General features: G+C 37.4%; 1 protein-coding gene across 1 annotated transcript in view; it reads right to left on the bottom strand.

The window, feature by feature from the left end:
* Positions 1-18,308, bottom strand: part of UGT8 (UDP glycosyltransferase 8) — a 73,656-nt gene extending 55,348 nt beyond the window's left edge. The window contains exon 1 of the mRNA XM_004703333.2: positions 17,487-18,308. Within this exon, the coding sequence (XP_004703390.1) occupies positions 17,487-18,308 (822 nt within the window). The remainder of the gene's footprint in view (positions 1-17,486) is intronic.
* Positions 18,309-18,859: the final 551 nt, after the last annotated feature.

The raw sequence follows: 18,859 nt of genomic DNA on the forward strand, positions 1-18,859 counted from the left end.
ATAGGAACTGGAAACATGGAATCCAAGGCGGATGATCCCTTCAGGACCAGTGGTGAAAGTGGTGATACCGGGAGGGTGGAGGGAGGGTGGCGTGGAAAGGAGGAACCGATATCTGTGAATAACCTCCTCCCTGGGAGACGGGCAACAGAAATGTGGGTGAAAGGAGACTTTGGACAGTGTAAGATATAACAAAATAATAATTTATAAATTATCAAGGGTTCATGAGGGTGGGAAGGTGGGGAGGGAGGGGGAAAAGAGGAACTGATACCAAGGGTTCAAGTAGAAAGAAAATGTTTTAGAAATGTTGATGGCAACAGTATGTACAAATGTTCTTGATACAATTGATGTATGGATAGTTACAAGAGCTGGCAGAGCCTCCAGCAAAATGATTATATAAAAAAATTAGATTCAATAAATTTCAGCAATATATGATTCTATGGCATCATATTTTGCTTTGAACAATACTACTATTTGTACAAATATTCTAATTTGTGTATTCTGAAAGCTATCTATTGTCTTTGGGTGCCAAAATATATAAGCTTATTTGTCCTGAAGAATATTCCAGGAGTGGGAACCATAGAAATTATTCTCTTCTCAGAAATAGCTCTTTACACACAATCTATCAACAGATGTTAGCACCGAAAATACATAACACTGAATAGCCTAAATAAATTAAAGTGAAAAATTTTGTTCTATGTATCCAATAAGGCATTAAATAATTCCACTATAGTTCATTGCTTTCAGGTGATCTCTTTCTTCTCCCTCTAACCTGTTTCAGAACAGGTTAAAAAAGGTAGTAATGCCAAAGGGAAATAGTTAAGCACCACAATACAATGATCTTATTCATTTTACAAGACTTATTTGTGTCATGGATAAAGAATGTGGGTTGAGGTCCACAGCAATTAAACAAACTATCTTACATTACTATTAACAATAAAATCCAGAGTAAAACAAGCCAAGGTTTTTAGCTTATGATAAAACCTATGCACATTCAGTACTCTAGTCAGTTAAGAGAGGGAAAATTTTCAAAAGAAACCATGCTTGGAAATGATGGGAAACTTCACTCCAAAACCAAACCAGCCTCACTGCTCTTGAGTGGATAACGACTTATGATGACCCTATGGGGCAGAGCAGAACTGGCCCTGTGAGTTTCCATGACTGTAACTCTTCAGGGCAGTAGAAAACACCATCTTTCTCCCAAGGAGCAGCTGGTGGTTTTGAACTGCTGACCTTGCAGATTGTAGTCTAATACACCATCAGGGAAAATGGAACACAGACTACATTAAATTTTCATTCAATATTAACTACAGTCCACTGAGCCTATCTTTTTTGACACTGCTTTCTGGGCATAAAATCCCAATTCCACCTCTTGGCCTCAAGTTGGCCTGAGTTCAATGAACGTGAATGTGTCTTAATGCTAAAAAAAAGAGAGTAAGACATAACAAAATGCTCACAGAGTATGGTTTGGAGCGGCTGGCATTTCAAGTTCGTCTAATACACCGCTTGGCCATGGCCTCAAGAATCAACACCTGACAATAAAATTTGTTGAAAGAAATGGTGGATGAATGAAATGAGTGAACAGAATTTGATAAGAGGGTGGCAAAGGGTCCATTATTTCCAATTATGGTTTGCTTTCATAAGCAGAACCCTCAGTGGAACCTTGATGGTCTAAAAAAATAATAAGTGGTTTGTAATATCCTTAATAGCTTTAAGGATTGTGGCATTTCACTCATTCTATTTGACGTCTAATGTATTAGCTTCTCCACAGTAGATCAGTAGACACTTTAACAAACATTACTCAATAAGTGAATGAATAAATTCCATAATTTTTTTCTTTCATAGGGATGAAGCAATGATGACCTCTTCTTAGTAAAGATTCCCATAAAATTAGGCAATTCTGTAAGACAAGAAACCCTCAGTGACTTTGAGATGGAAGCTAGAAAATTGTATGCAGCAACAAAGAGCTTCCTAAGAACAAGATTTGGACCTAAGGGGGTGGGGGGTGCTAGTCACCACAAACCTGTAAACTCAAAGAACCCTTGAAAACCTAGTAGACTCAGACTGAAATAAATGGCAAATGGTAGGGAGTGACTTTTTAGTAAAACAACAAGTATTCAGCATGATTCAAAGTTCAGAATTAAAAGGATGTTCATGCTCCCAGTTAATGAAGATGAGGTTTAAAATGGGAGAATGTATAGTGCCTCAGATATATTGTTTATGGTTAGTTGTGTTCAACTGCGTTCCAACTCATAGAGACCTTATACACAACAAATACAAAGCACTGTGCCATCTGGGCCACCCTCAAAGCATTGGTATGTTTGAGCCCATTGTCACAGCCACTGTGTCAATCCATCTCCTTGACGGTTTTCCTCTTTTTCACTCATACTCCGTTTTACCTGCATTTACCAAGCACGATGTCCTTTCCCAGAGACTGGTCTTTCCTGATCACATGTCTAAAGAACACCTCAGACCTTCCACTGATTATTATGGAAAGAAGAGTCAAAGGAAGGATGAGAAGAAGGCTAGGTAATAGCAATGCCCCCTAAAATGTGGGATATTTCTAGCTACTTCTTTCAATCAGTTTTAGTTACTGAGTTGCCCAGAGGGTTTGTTATAATGTCTTAATCTAGTAGACATGTCCACAGCACAAATCCAGTGACCAGCATTATAGAAAAACTGCAGTGGAACATCCTTTAGGATGCCTTCAAAAGAGCTCTTAATGGTCACTGCTCATTATTCCCAGGTCATGTTATCCTCCTCTGCACCCTGTGTCTTTCTTTTACAGACCTTCTAAATATCAATTCACATGATTAATCATTTAATGTCAATCTTTTCCATCAGACCTGAGCTCTTTTGGAGGCAGGAATCAAGCTGTTTCCTAAATTCTGAGCTCGGGGGAACAGACACAAGCCTCTGAATTTAGGAAAGTGTAGATGTATATTCCTTAAATAAATTAATGAATGACTTAAAAATGTCTATGTTTTTTTTCCTGATCTGAGTACCATGATAAAAGCATATTGTTGCTGCTTGTAACTAAGTAAAAAGAGCACCCAGGGTCATTGTATGTCTTATATAGCCTATAGAATAATCAACTTCAAGAAATCTGCATTTTAAGATTTACATTAATCTGTCAGATGCCTTATGCAGATACATATTTTAGCCTGTAAATGAAGGTCAAACCAGTTCAAACTCTTCATTTTGCAAAAGGATAAACTGTGCGTACCTTGGTTCAGTAGGTCCAGGCCCCTTGCAAGAAGCACAGGTACGAGTGAAGTCTATTGAGAATGGAGTCACTTTGCATTTAGTTTGTTTGATAGCTAAGACTTAGTGCTGATGGAATCCTGCAGTTCAAATACATCCAGCGGTGCTGCTAAAGCATGGCCTGGCAACTTACTGCAGAGCAATCAGCCAAGGAAAACTCAGTGGTTTCATCGGTTCTAGCCTGGTACACATAGGGTCAGCACAGAGTTGGGAATGACTCAATGCCAACTAGTGCTGGTAGTGTTCCGGAATAATTTATGAGACAGGCAGTACATTCTTTCCATGATGACACAGAACATCAAACTGAATTAAGTTGTGTGGCCCTGAGGGATAAACGTCCAAGGAAGGGTATCTATGGTGAGTCAAGTATACGAGCTTCAGTTCACAGACACTTGGCATTTATTTGGGCTTTTGAAATATCTTTTTCGACTTCCTTTCTACCTCTTGATTGTCACCAGACAAGTGAAACTGCCAGAAAAATCTGTTGGTGAAGTTCAGTTGATCAAATGGTATTGGAATCCCTATCTTTGGCTCTCCAGTAAATGTTTCCTTAAAAATGCAGTTACATTTGCTCTAGTTTTTAATATTTTCTGCTTTCAATTGAGGTTTCTTTGTGTTTTACTTCCTTGTTTTTGTTAGCTTTGTTTGCTTGTTAGTTTTTTTAAATGCTTTTCTGTATATGAAATCCAGCATAGATAAGTCTATAGAACTAGTACCTGGATTAATGGCTCCTTGAGGGCATGGCAAGGGAGGTTGGCAGGAAATGGGGTGCTAATAACGATGAGTACAAGAAGGAAGAAAATGTTCTATGAATGATTGTGGTGATGACTAAACTCTTTGTAATGTGCCTGAATTATTGAATCATATGATATGTAAAGTATGTGTCAATAAAACTGTTGAGAAAAATGTACTTCATCCTTTATGATGTTCTTTAATTGGATTTAAATTGATCTTCAGTGAAGTTATTGATATAAATAAAATTTTTATTATTTCTCTTGGAAAAGTCATGTGCCAGGTCTATGATGACAAAGCCAGGAAGTGTGTGACATGAGCCTCAAACATCAGTTTCTTCCATCCAGGGCTCTTCACTCATTATGATGAAATGATAAGATTTTACATGTCAACCTAGCTAGCCTCACTTCTTGGGCCAAAATACTAGCTAAGAGAGGTAGTTATTCAATAATGTATTTTTGATAGTACATACTTTAATATTTTAAAATTAGTTGATCTTAGGTAAAGCTCATTATTTTCACAATGTGTGTGGGCTTCAACAAAGCAGCTTAAAGGTCTTAAAGACAAAACATAATTAACCCTGTAGTGAATTCTGCTTAAAGATTATTAATACACATTTTCCCAGAAGCCCCTCAATCTTCACTCTTCCCATTGCCTGACACAAGACTGCAGACATTTCCAGCCTTGGCTGACCTACGGATGCTGGATTTGTCAATCCCCCCAACTGCGTGGGTCAATCCTTCAAAATAAGTATCAGACTGTGTGACTGAATGGTTGTCTAGGTGTAATTAATAATTCAGTTTCTCTAGAGAACCTTAAGACATACAGAGGCATAGTTTGGATAATATGAATTATAACAAAGCTAATATAAAAAACTAAACAAACTAAAAGTGTGTACTTAATAGATTTCAGACATTCAACTTCATCAATTCCCAAAATTCACATTTGTAAACAAGGAACCATTTTAAACAGAATTTGTACAATTTAAGCATTTCAAAGACATAAATGCTTTCTACGCATCTTAGCTTCTCGCCCTGGTTTTGTATTGAGCCTATTTTATTCTGAAACCTGGGATGGGGTGGGGAGTGGAAACTCCTCACTGCCATCGAATTGATCCAAACTCTTAGAAACTCTATAGGGTAGATTAAAACTGGTCTATGGATTTCCAAGGCTGTAAAATCCTTAAGGGATTAGAGAGGCCCATCTTTCTTCTGGTGAGCTCAAATTGCTGACCTTATGGTTAGCAGTCCACTTGTAACCTACCAAGTCAACTAAGACAAATCAAATCTCTGCGAGAGGGTTGAAGCTCACATTACAAGTAGCACTGTACTATCTATGTATTCATAATAATTGTGAGATCTGATGCTGTAAATACTGAAAACGGTGTCTTGCTTCTTTTAGGAGTACAATCCCCTGCTATTCAGAGTCAACCACACTATGCCCTCTAATTCCCTTCCACTATGATCGAGATGCTGTTTATCCACAGACTAATTATGCTGCTAGTATTGATTCTTTTGAGCTTTGCCTTACAGTCTTTAGACCTTGTGTTTCAATATAAAATATTCACTACCCGAAGAAAGGTAATACATGTGTTAAATCACTTAACAGTCATTAACAAAACAGTAAACAAATTTCATAGTCTTCATTCACTGCTACAACCAACTAAAGCTGAGGCTTAGAAACAAGGTGGTTTTGACCAAAAAAAGGGGGTATTTGGGAGCCTGTTCCAAAGTAAGATTGACTGAGGGTGCTACAGTAGGGGGCTCCTGGTCTAAAAGGATCACAGGAAAGGTAAAAAAAAAGGCAGAGGGGTGGAGGATACAGGAAGGAGATGAAATATGTGAAAATGGACAGTGAAATCAAAGTCTACAAGCCAAATATAAACTTGAAAATTTAGAGGATGGCCACGTTTTTAAAAGATCGTGAATGTCTGTGAAAGAATGATATTGATAAATTATTCCTAGCAGGTAAAACATTGTTCAAAGACTTCCCTTTCTGTAAGCTCTGCACAAATGTTTTTCAATGAAACCACTAATATGCAAAGATTATTTATTTAAGTTTCTCAAACAAAAATGGTATTGTGTCAATACTACTGGGTACACTTTGTCCAGTTTGATTTCTAATTAGCAATTCTTAGCATGATTAAATGCTGAATACACAGCTGGCCTTGAGAGTGAGGCTTCAGCTGGTAGTAACCAGTAGTGCCTAACACAGATTTTTTTTTTTTTTTGAGCAGAAAAACAAAAGTACTCAAACACTGGATATAAAACTTTTGAGGCTCCATTCAGGGGCAAGGGGCAATGCTACCAAAATTAGCACACAGACTGATAAAGTACAACATATAAAAAAGTCAAAAGCTGTGCAGTATTTGTCCTCTCTGTTTAAAAGTTATTTCTAATAAGCAGAAAAAAACAAGTCTAACTCAGGCGACTTATTCAGGTGAAGTTACATACATTATATACTACATGCACATGTTACATATTGTGTGTACCTATATCACACATTATCAATGATTTCAATTAAATTATCATAACTAAAATAGACTTCCCATGCATGCGTCACTAATCTAGATGGATATACTAAATCACCTATATTCAAACTTTATTACCAAAAGCTCATATAATTTAAATTTAAAAAAAACAACAAAACTTTCTGGCATCCAACTGAAAGCAAATATTATATAATCTAGAACACAAATGCCTTCACTTCGTATCATTTTTTAAAATTTTATTTTATTTTATTGTGCCTTTATCTCTCTTCCATAAAACATTTAACTCTTCAAATCACTGAAGACAGTATTTTTTGTCTTTTTAACAGAAAAGTTAGCCAAGTTATACATCAATATCAAAATTTACCCTTAAAATCCAAAAATATTCTATAAATCAGACTCATTTAAAGTCTATTTGTGAAGCAATCTACTTAAAACTTAACTGGTTGGGGTGGGGAGAAAACAAGACTGAAACAACTCTCAGTTGTACAATAATTTTTTCAGTAACTGTCTTGTGTGGTATGCATTATTAACAGAAAAGCGGGTCATTTTAGGTGTCTCCTGACTCATTATTCTTTTATTTATAACTAAGCCAAGTTCTCATGAATCTAAGTGTTGGCAGCATAGTAGGCAAATCTGCTCCCCCTTTACTTACACTATGTGCAGTGTTCAGTTAAATATGAACTTTACCAAAATGATATCAAATTATGTGCAAAGGCCCTTAAGGCCTCCCTATATGCAGTTTTCATGTTTGCCTTTTGGAATAAATATGCTTCACAAAATCATATTCACAACAAGTGCATATTGTCATACACACACACACAAAAAAAAAGCTTACAGACTTTAAAAAATTGAGCAAAGTCAAATTATATATTATAGATTGATATGCTCTCTCTGACATTACACTTCAAGAAAAAAAGTAATTCAATTAAATTTCTGGAGATAGGGTAAAAGGACAAAATATTTTCTCTATTTCAAAATAAAACCAATGATACTTTGAATTATTCATGTTTTTTAAAGTAAAAGTTACTCATATTAATGCTATCCCAATTACATCATGTGACTCCTCAGAAAATCAATGCTTCATTAGAATATGAATTATAAACTCAAAACACAGACTTTTCTATACCCATCCCTTATCGATTCTCTACTGAAAGTTTGCACTTTTATGAATTACTTCGTCACACACAGAGGTCTGCTTGACTCTGTACCAGAAACCAATTGTACCTGAAGAAAGAATTACAGTTAAGAATAAAACTCTCGTACTGAAAATCTCCTATTCATCTCCTTACTGGGAAAAGGGAAAATAAAACAAAAATCTGTGCAAGTCTAACCCATTCGCCCTGCCACAATTGACTGATCAAGAAATAAGGTCCCCAAAATATGAAACAACCTTCTCAAAGACCTAGATTCCGAATTTGAATATGTGCACATTATAATCCTTGAGAAGAATGAGGATTCCAGAACACTTCACTGTGATCACGGAGAACACAGATCAAGAGGCAGTCATCAGAACATAAATTGTTTAACATCAGGAAAGGTGTGCATAAATTGTATGCTTTAACATCGGGAAAGGTATAAACCTTCAATATGGATTACAACTAAATATAAAGAACATAAAAATCATCACAACTGGACCAATAGGTAACTTCGTGATAAACAGAGAAAAGAATGAAGTTGCCATGCATTTTATCTTGCTTGGAATCAATGTTCATGGAAGCAGCAGTCAAAAGATCAGATGACGCATTGAACTTAGTAAATCTGCTGCACAAGATCTCTTTAAAGTGTCAAAGACCAAGAATTTCACTTTGAAGATTAAGGTAAAGATTAAGATTAGAGATTAAGATTGACCTAAACCATAATGTTTTCAATAGTTTCATATGCACGTGAAAAGTTGGACGTTAAATAAAACTGAGGAAGAACGAATGCATTTGAATTATGGTGCTGGTGAAGAATATTCAAAGTACCATGGACTGACAAAAGAACAAACATCTACCTTGGAACAAGAAAAGCCAGAATGCTCTTTAGAGGGAAGGATGGTAAGATTTCTTTCTCACTTTGAACTTATTATTAGGAGACAAAGTCCCTGAAAAAGGATGTCAAGCTTCTAAAGGAGAAGATTTTGAAAAAGAGGAAGATGCTTAATGAGATGGACTGACAGTGGCTGCAACAATGGACACAAACCTTAGAACAAAACCCAAACTACTTATCACAGTGGATAAAGATATGCTATGATTGCTGCTCAACTCTTAAATTACCAGAATCACCTTCATCCTAACCCCACTGATTTTTCTTGGTCTTCAAATTATAAGTTCTACTAGCCTTGCGATATGATGCTGTGTTCTCTTCCTGGAATGTTCTCCTTATACTGAATGGCTCCACCCTCTAATGAGGTCCTTCTCTGACTACCTAAAGAACTACCCTTGTCCTTTATCAGTGGACTGGGTGGGTCTTTTATAGCATTTTATTTGTTTACTATTTTACTCTGCACTTCCCCCATTGAAGTATAGTTAGCATGAATAAAGGCATTATTCATGGCAGCATCATGTAGCTGCCATTGTTTGCCTGCTGCTAGTAACCAGTTTCTGGCACAGAGCAGGCATTAAATAAGTAAGAATTAAATGCATAACTAAATAGCTGGTGCAAATGAGCTAAAGAATTTGGCTGCTAACTGAAAATTTGAAGATTTGGGTCTACCCAGAGGTACCTCAGAAGGCATGTCTGATGATCTACTTCTGAAAAATCAGCCAGTGAAAATCCTAGGAAGCCCAGTTCTACTCTGACACACTGGCTTCATGAGTCAGAAGGGGATGAGTGCTTGCATTAGTGTTTTTCTTAAAGATCTATGCAGATTAAGTAGCTGATCTTAGTGAAGTCAGTGGAGTAAACCTTTCTAGGCCTTCTTTTCCTGATATATCAAGACTCAGAATGAGAAGAGACAACTTCAAACATGCACTAATAATCAAAATATGGAAGGTATGAAGTATAGAAAATTGGAAGTCATCAAAAAGTAAAGTGAAATATGTAGAAATCAATACCCGGGATATTAAATGAGCTGACATGGACAGGGGTTGGCCATTTGAAAGTGGACAATCATATGGTCTTACTATCCCCAAAAATGAAAAATTAGAGGAGTAGCATCTTAGCATCAAACAGAACATTTCAACATCTGCCCTGAAGTATAATACAGTCAGTGATAGGATAAAACCCATACTCCTACAGAGGAGACCAATTAATATAATTATTACTCAAATTTATGATCTTAACAACCAATGCCAAAGATGAAGATACTAAAGATCTGTACCTATGTCTGCAGTGTGCAAGAGATCAAACATGGAACCAAGATACTTTTATAATGATGAAAAAATGGAATTCATAATAGAGGTATTGGCCTATGTAAATGTATTTATATGGCAATACATTGAGGACGTGGACAGACTTTGAGCCTCTGCTCAAGGCCTTCCTCAACACAAGAACACTTTGTTCTAACAACCTGGTATTTGTAATCCTCACCCTCCTGGCATGATCGCTGAAGACAAAATGGGTGCATAAGCAAATCTGAAGAAAGCTGATGGTGCCCAGCTATAAAAAGATATAGTGCCTGGAGTTTTAAAGGCTTTAAATTAAATAAGTGGTCATCTAGCAGAGAAGCAACAAGCTCTCAGGGAAAAAGCACACCAGTCTGTGCTATCATGAGGTGTTCACGGGATTGGGTAACAGGCATCAGAACAGCCAAAACAAAAACAAAAAAAACCCATATTGTTAAGAGTGAGGGGGATCGGAGCAGAGACCCAAAACCCTATGTATACAATGGGACATCCCCTCTCAGAAGAATCATAAGAAAGGAATGAGTCAAACAGGGTGCAGTATAGCATCCAAGAAACACACACTATTCCTCTGGTTCTTTGAGGCTTCTTCACCCCCCACTACCATGATCCCAGTCCTGCCTTTCAATTCTGGCTAGACTGGAGCATGTACAGATAAAAGTTCACGACACATGGAATCCAGGTCAGATAAACCCTTCAGGTACAGAAAAGGTAGTAGCAATTCCAAGAGAGAAGGGGAAAAGTGGGGGGAGGAGGAAAGGGGGAGCTGATTGCAAGGATCAAAGTTTAACACATACACACCACCAACCAGGGGGATGAATAACAGAAACGTGGGTGAAGGAAGACAGCGGTCAATGTAAAATATGAAGATAATTATAATTTATCAAGGGGTCACGGAGGGGAGTAAAAATGAGGAGCTGACACCAAGGGCTCAAATAGAAAGTAAATGTTTAGAAAATAATGATGGCAACATATGTACAAATATGCTTCATACAATTGATGCATGGATTGCTATAAGAGCTGTAAGAGCCCCCAATAAAATGATCTTTGAAAAAAAACAAAAAACTATAGCATTGGTGGTAGAAACGATCTTAGATCATATAATGGAATTTGGTAAAGCCAATGACTTTTTCCTGAAAAATACCATTTTTTAGCATCATGAGCTACACACACAAAAAAAAACAACAACGGTGAAATACACACGAATCAAATTGATTACCTCTGTTAAAAGGGATAATGGAGAAATCCATTATCATCGGGGAGAGAAAGGCCATTAGCCAACTATAAAATAGACTATCAGGTATGCCTACATAAATTCACCTGCGTCTGAAGAAAATTAAAGGAAGTATATGAGTACAGGGATAGATATAAGCTTTAGATATACAAATGGATCTTGAACTCACACTTAATTGCAAGCCCTAATCAAATGCTCAATTTGATTCCTGTGTATTTCACATTTTTCTGTGCAGATCTCACGTTGCTAAAAAAAGCATTTCCAGGGGAAAAATCATTGGCTTTAACTTTAGAAATATAAACTTTAGATAAGCAAATGGATTTTACGCTCACACTTAATTTGTAAGGACAAATAATTATTTTAATGTGGCCCTTATAGTGTTGGTCTCCTGAAGTGAACACTGATGATATGCGTCCTACAGCAAAGAGTGGTGGAGAAATCAGATTAGACTCAACTATCAGAAAAAATAGCTTAACGGGTTGCTAACAATAAGGGCAGCAGTTTAAAACCACCAGTGGCTTTAAACTGGAAAAAAGATGAGGCTTCTACTGTCATCGAGTTAGTTTCAGAAACTCACAGGGAACGTGCCACCCTGTCTTATCGGGTCACTATGGGTCAGAATTCATTCAATGGCAGTGAGTTTGATTTTTGGTTTGGGGGTCTGATAGGTTTGTCTTAAAACAAGCAATCATCTAAGTGAAGTTTCAGCTAATTCCACACTGACTTATGTGATCCAAGGACTGTAAAGAATGAAATACAATGCCAGATGAATGAATTGCATTATATCATAAATTCTGAGCATCTGGTTTGCAGAAAGGTATGATGACAGTGAAAATCCAAAATCCATTCGTAGAGTCCCCACACAGATTAAGCCTATATCGAACTCTCTCAAAACATCAACAAGGGATATGAATAATCTTGCCCTCAAACTTGAGTGCACTGAATTACTGCAAATATAGTTAGGATAAAATTTAACATATTGCCCCCCCCCTTTTGATCCATATTTAATTTGTTTTAGCTTCTATTTTCTTCTATTTAAATCTGTACTTTAGAGAAAGGTTGGCAATTCAACAGCATCATCTTAAACTCCCAAAATAGAGCAGTAAGCCACCTGGTTGTGCAATGCAACCTAGATTCTTTGTAGTTCTTAAAATCTAGCTAGATATTATATATTTACTTTATCAATTTACACTGAAAATAACTTCCTAAAAGAGAAAAAAATCCTCAATTAGCAAAAAAAAAAGCATTTAGAATTTCATTTAAAATAAAATATTTTACATAATGTAATTAAAATGTACGGATCACATTTATAATGTTAGTGTACATCAGTGGTTCTCAAAAGTATGGCTCCCCAACAGGAACAGTATCACCCCAAATTTGTTAAAAATTACAGTTCCAATCTGGTGACAAAATTCAAAACTAGTCCTATAATTTGTGTTTTAACAAGCCTAGCAGGTAATTCTGATGTGGTCATTACATAGAAGTGTGATGGAAAATACAGTAGTATAAAGATATAGTAAGACACACGTACATAGATTAGGATGGGCTGCTGTTTATGGACCCTATGTCTTAGAAAAAAAGAAGTCTACACTTTGTTGAGGCTTCTGGGTTATCAAGTCTAGTTCATATGAGTTTGAATTTGGAGGAGAATCTGAACAGGATCTTTGGCTAATCGAAGTATTTACATTGGGCTTCTCCCCTAGCACAGAGGAGGAGGAAGGTACCAGGCCAACAGACTCACTCACCCACTCACACTGAGTCCGTTCCAATTCATGGCAACCCTGTATTGGGTTTCTGAGGCTGTCGATTTTCTTTGTTGGAGAGGCTGGTGGTTTTGAAGAGTTGCAGTCACCAACCCAGTGCTCATCCACCAGGGTTTGTTAGGCAAACAGAAGACGAGCTGAAATCCCAATTCCTCCACAAGAAACCACAAAAATATCACTAAGATTTAAAAAATAATCAGCATTCTAAGGTTCCACTAAGCTGCCTTCTGAATTCCTCTAACCTTTGGAAAACATATCCATCAGCATCCACTCATTTATTAGGACACTCAAAATGGGCTATAACCCACTTACCATACTCTCCTGTCATTTTCCCCTCTATTTAAGGGAGAAAAAAAGATGACAAAAAAAGACAAAAATCCTGGAGGTGGAAGATGTACCAGTTTAACCACCCTCTTTGATCAAATAAACAAAATTAAATAGACACCAGTTTCTGCATAGTTTACCCAGTTTTAAATGTAAGAGGAATGACAAAAGATGCAGCCATCTTCACAATACAATCAATAATAGGACAATCCACATATCTGGCTTTGCCACAAGCTAGCTATTTGGCCTTGAGTGCACTGAAGTGCACTATAATGCCAAGTATTTCCTTATCTGAGCAATCTATTCTATTTTGAGGAAAAAATAAAATGATGGTGTGGGGCTCAAACCTCATTAAAGCTTCTAAAATTTGTCTTCTGAAAAATTTCTGTAACTCTTTATTCCAAATGTGAAATTCAAATCCTGCTATCAAATCATTTCCAGACATCTAGAAAATCTAATCCATTTCCAGTGTAAGATACCAAAGCAACAACAATTAGGCTGTTATTAGTGAACCATGTGCTCTAAGCAGTCACTTGCTGGGCCTTATTGTTTTTGTGTCACTATACCCTGTAAAATTACAGGCATTACAGTTACTGAGAAACTCAGTAACTTTTAGAACCCTAAGATATAGTTTATTCTATTCAATAAATCTACTAGAGAAGTCCCAATAGAAACACATGTACTCCTAAACATATAAAACCCCACCATAATAAGAATAGCTGAATGAGTACAAACAGCCATCTTTTTTAAAGCATTCCTGTTTGAAGAAAACTAAATGGCACGAGATTCACAATCTAACAGCGTTTGGATGGTAATAAATATACTATCTATTTACACATGAAAATTAAAAATAACTGCTACAAGGGCTGCCATTCATATACATATGAGTTTATTTCAAATTAAATGTGCTTCAACATGTCTGTACAATCAGTGGATGGCTCTAGACAAGTTTCTCTTGATCAAACATTTACCTGTCTTTGTTTCATGAGGGTGCCTACAAAAAAAGACCCAATCGAAGCAGTGCCATTCCACGCTACCTGTTGGGCCAGTTAAATTCAAGGGAGAGAGGTCGGCTCAGAAAGTTACGGTGACTATTAAGCACTAACCTTGATAGATTTTTCTCAAAGGACACACCACAACTATAGGGACTTTCAGGAAAACTGAAAACTATAATGGGTGAGAAAAAGGCCATGAACATGGCACTGAGGCATTTTTACTATCAAAACAATGTGCCTGCCTAATTCTTCAAGGGTAATAAAGGCTGTCTCATGAGAAATTTGTTAGGAAACCTTACTCCAGCCAGCCTGAAGCCCTGATCTTCTGATCTATTTTTGTGTCCCAAATGAAAAAAAAAAAAATTCAAAGAAGCACTGTTTGAGGCCAACAAGGATGCCTAGACTGCCATTCTGATGTGCTCTAACTCTAATAGCATAGAATGCTTCTGGAAAAAGTTAGAGATGCAAATATTGCATTCAGAAGTGCAGACCTCGATGGAGCCAGAGAGAGACTATGTTGAGAAACAATAGCTATGCATTCTGATCTAAACCAAACCAAACCACTGCCATCAAGTGAATACTGACTCATAGCAACCCCGACCCCGTGTGGATTTCCAAGACTAACTGTTTATGAGAGTAGAAAGCCCAGTCTTTCTCCCTCAGACCAGCTGGTAGTTTCAAATTGCTGACCATGCAGATCACAACCCATCGCATAACCTGTTTACTACAGGTCTGTATGATTTTTCAGCAATACATTTTGACTTACTCTTGTACAAAACACAGGTATGTGTTGGATGTGTGACCTATTTTATTTGCAAAGTTAAAACAATTTTTGTTTAAGAAAACAAACACACTTTTAAAAGCCTCTGAAAAGAACAGGGAAGCCTACCAAGTAAGTCAAGACAGTTTCAAATATGAATTAAAACAAATAAAAAATTCACTTTGAGTAAACCCTTAATGTGAGGTTCTCAGAACCACTCAAAAGATGCTAAAATAAAATGATGAAACTAGTTAGGGCATCAGTGGGCAGAAGGACCTCAGACAGAGAAGTAAACTTAGCCTGTAGTGAAAAAAATTCTGATAATGGTAGACATGGTATAAAGGGGTGTAGTAAATAAATATTTATACGGGTATTTCAAGTTGTTACAACTTAAGGGAAGTGTACAGGGATGGGAAGGGGGTGACGGCAAATAAAATTACTCCTTTTCATCACTGATTCCTTCTGCTAGCAGATACATCAAATGGCAGCACCCAAGGGACAGAGTGGGGTGGAACAAGCAGAAGGGCAGTACTTTAATTGTGAAAAAGTGAAGACTTTTTTCAGAAGCTGTTTCTAAAAGGTGGCATTCTAGCTGCCTTTAGGAAAGGAAGCAATATATGGAAACTCTGGCTAAAAATAATTACATATTCATAAAGAAGTTAGAAATATCCATGAATGCCTGAGATGATAACGCAACCCCAACCCTTTACAGCTGATATCAGAGAGAACACCTGGGTCTGTTGGCTGTAGCCCCTACTGGAAGCAGCTATTTGCAAAGCTTTGGATCCAGTCTATCCTGTTTCTGTATGATAGAAGATGCAGCAGGCATCTTTTCTTAAATATATTTCTATAAATATATTCCTAATGGATATCTTAGAAAAGTCAACAGGTCATAAATTCCAATCACATCATTACTCTACGAGAAATAGCTGCCTTATTGTCTTTTTTCTGTGCCTGCACTGTAAAAATTCTCCATTATGGCCCTGACAGTTTTATTGCTTGTGTTTTTTTTAATGGCATAAATAAACCTAGAAATAAACCAATTAGCATAAGTACTGAAAGTGGCTATTTTCAGAAGGAAGTGAAAAAATAGATTTAATAGTGAAATTATGGAACTGGCTCTCAATTTCCTGATAAATGACATATGATGTAAAGTTAAATCCTAAATTGATCTTAAGTTAGAAAGCCACCACAACAATAGATACGTAAGTATGGCTACTGATCATTTGAGATAAATAATAACAAACCAAGATGAAGAATAAAACTACCACTAAGTCTACTGACAATGGAGCCACTGAGGTGAGCGGGGGTAAAAGGGGGGCAGATCTTTTAAGTTTGCCTTACACAGCAGGTTTTCCCAGTTCCATTAATTCCCTCTTTAAAATGCAACAGCAGTAAGAGAAGATTTTTCCTAAAACAACCAAATTTGATCCCGAATTTAAAATGAGTTGGCTCCCTAATTTGATTAAACTTACCACCTCATTTTTATGTCCTTCATAGTGGGACATAAGCTTTTTGGTATTTAAACAAAAAGCTCACTGCCATCAAGCCAACTCTGATTCATAGCAAGCCTGTAAGACAGGGCAGAACTGCCCCTATGGGTTTCTGAGACTGTAACTCTTTACAGGAATAGGAAGCCTCTTCTTTCTCCTGAGGTACGGCTGGTGGTTTCAAACTACTGACCTTGTAGTTAGTGGGCCAATCCATAACCCATATGTGACTCTCCAAAGAAGTTGTATCTTGACACAGATGGGGTTCTCCAAGAGTTGAAATCAACAGGATAAACCTGGTATATTTAACTGAATTCATGGAATCTAAGCCTACCTCAACCCAGTGTTCAGAGATCTGAGACATTTTTATTGTTAATTGTTTTGGAGGATGGTAGGTGGCGAATAGAACACAAGAGATTCTGCTTTTAATCAAAAATAGATGCATGTAATACTCAATAAAATTAACCATCTAACCATTCTCCTGACACACTGCCAAGGCCCACTGCCATCAAGTCCATTTCAACGTACAGCAACTCTACAGGACAGAACAAAACTCCCCCAAAGCTATAATGTTTATGAAAGCAGACTGGTGGGGTGGGGTGGTGAGTTTGACCTGCCGACCTTCTGACCAGCAATTTAAGTGCTTAACCATGATGCCATCTCATTCACTCTCACTGCTGCCCCGTCGACTGACTCACAGCTATCCCATAGGGGAGAGTAGACCTGGGAGGAGTGAGTGGGTGGGTTCCAAGATTATAAATCTTTCTGGGAGCAGACCATCTCATCTTTCCCCCACAGAGTGAATGGTTGTTTTGAACTGCTGACCCTATGGTTAGTAATCCAATGCTTAACCCACAGGGCCACCACTAGAGTGATTACTTGATCTACAATCTGTTTCTCTGCCAGTCTATTGACCATATGGCAGAGCGATCTGTCAGCATCTCATGGATGCTCATTCAAAGCAGGAAATCCTTCCAGGTATGCAGCATATCTGAAAATAAAGGAATCTTGAGAGTAGCTATGTCATAAAACAATAACCATCTTATCTCTCCCCCAAATAAAAAACGACTTTATATATTTTTTTATATTACCAAATTGTTCAGCAAACCTTACTTCTGGTAGTGGGCTGGCCGGTTTGGTTAGGATTCCTCCGACATAAACGACGTTAGGCAAGGTGGGTCTTGGAAATTCCAGGGCTATGTCAGTACACAGCATCCACAAGCTGGACCCTTGGACCAAATCATACATGGACTTCTCTGGCAGCAGCTTGTACTTCTGCATTATCCGTTCATATTTCGGAAGAACCAGAAAGCTGACTCCTAGTCTGGAAATGAGGTAAATGCCGGTATTTTTCATTCTTTGCAGCAAGTTCATGTGGTCTGTGAGGAGTGAGTTAAACTCTGGAACATAAGCCAAAGGAGCAGGAGCACCTACTTCAGCAGGATACCAAAGGCCAGTTGAAAACACGGCATATTTAACCCCTAGTAGATGCGCTATCACAAATCCACATATGTCATTAGGGTCCACCAGCAGCAGGTCAAACTTCTCCTTTTTCAAACCCTGAATCAGAGCATGGTTACCAACTATCATATCACAGTTCTTAGTATAGTGATCCAGTATGTCAAACAGTTCGATTGCTGTCAACCTCCCAGAGAAAATATTTTGCATTTTGGACTGGAGAAAAGCATCCGAGGTGGTACTGTTAAAGATCCCTGGGTAGCGCCGGAGGCTGTAGTGATTAGATGGCGTGATCTCTCTGCCATCAGAGAGGAGGAACACTGTGTGGTGGCCTCGCTCATGCAACGCAGAGGCGAGCGTCTTGAAAATGTATATATGGCTTTCAAACATAATTGGCGGCACGATGATGATTTTGGCAGCCTTCGCTATTCCCATAGCACTCCACAGGAGCAAGAAATACGGAGTGTAAGACTTCATAGCTGAAACGACAACCAGAAAATGACTTACAACGGGATAAAATCATTACAATTAACATTGTATAGTCACAGACAGCTCTGAGTCAGACTCAACTTGACAAGACTCATCACCAACAACTCTTTGCCTAAGAAATAATTTTTAAAATTCATCCTATCCTCTTTATTTGAACTATCCTTTTATTTGTGGAAAATCATTTTAAGAATAGAATGGGAAACAAAGCTGCCATAAACTGAAACACACAAAGTGCATCTGTTTTGGAGTATTAATAATGGGGAGAAATACATAGATTATTTTTTTATTTGACATCAAACTGCTGTAAGGGTGGGTAAATGCTATCTCTTACTTGTATAATACCTATGAAATATTTATTTATCATCTAATTTAGAGTCAATATTATATCAAGAAGGAGAGCTAGAATTTTTTACTTCCCAGGTATGTCAACACATGTTTCTCTTATGTAAATCATCTTTATCTCAGCACTTATATTGTCAATTACAACCAAAGCATACCAAAGCAAGGTCATGTTTGAGAAAATAAATCCAAGCAGTAGT

The sequence above is a fragment of the Echinops telfairi genome, unplaced genomic scaffold (assembly GCF_000313985.2).
Source record: "Echinops telfairi isolate 266 unplaced genomic scaffold, ASM31398v2 ScPeMD7_7468;HRSCAF=8506_0, whole genome shotgun sequence".
NCBI classification, from domain to species: domain Eukaryota; kingdom Metazoa; phylum Chordata; class Mammalia; order Afrosoricida; family Tenrecidae; genus Echinops; species Echinops telfairi.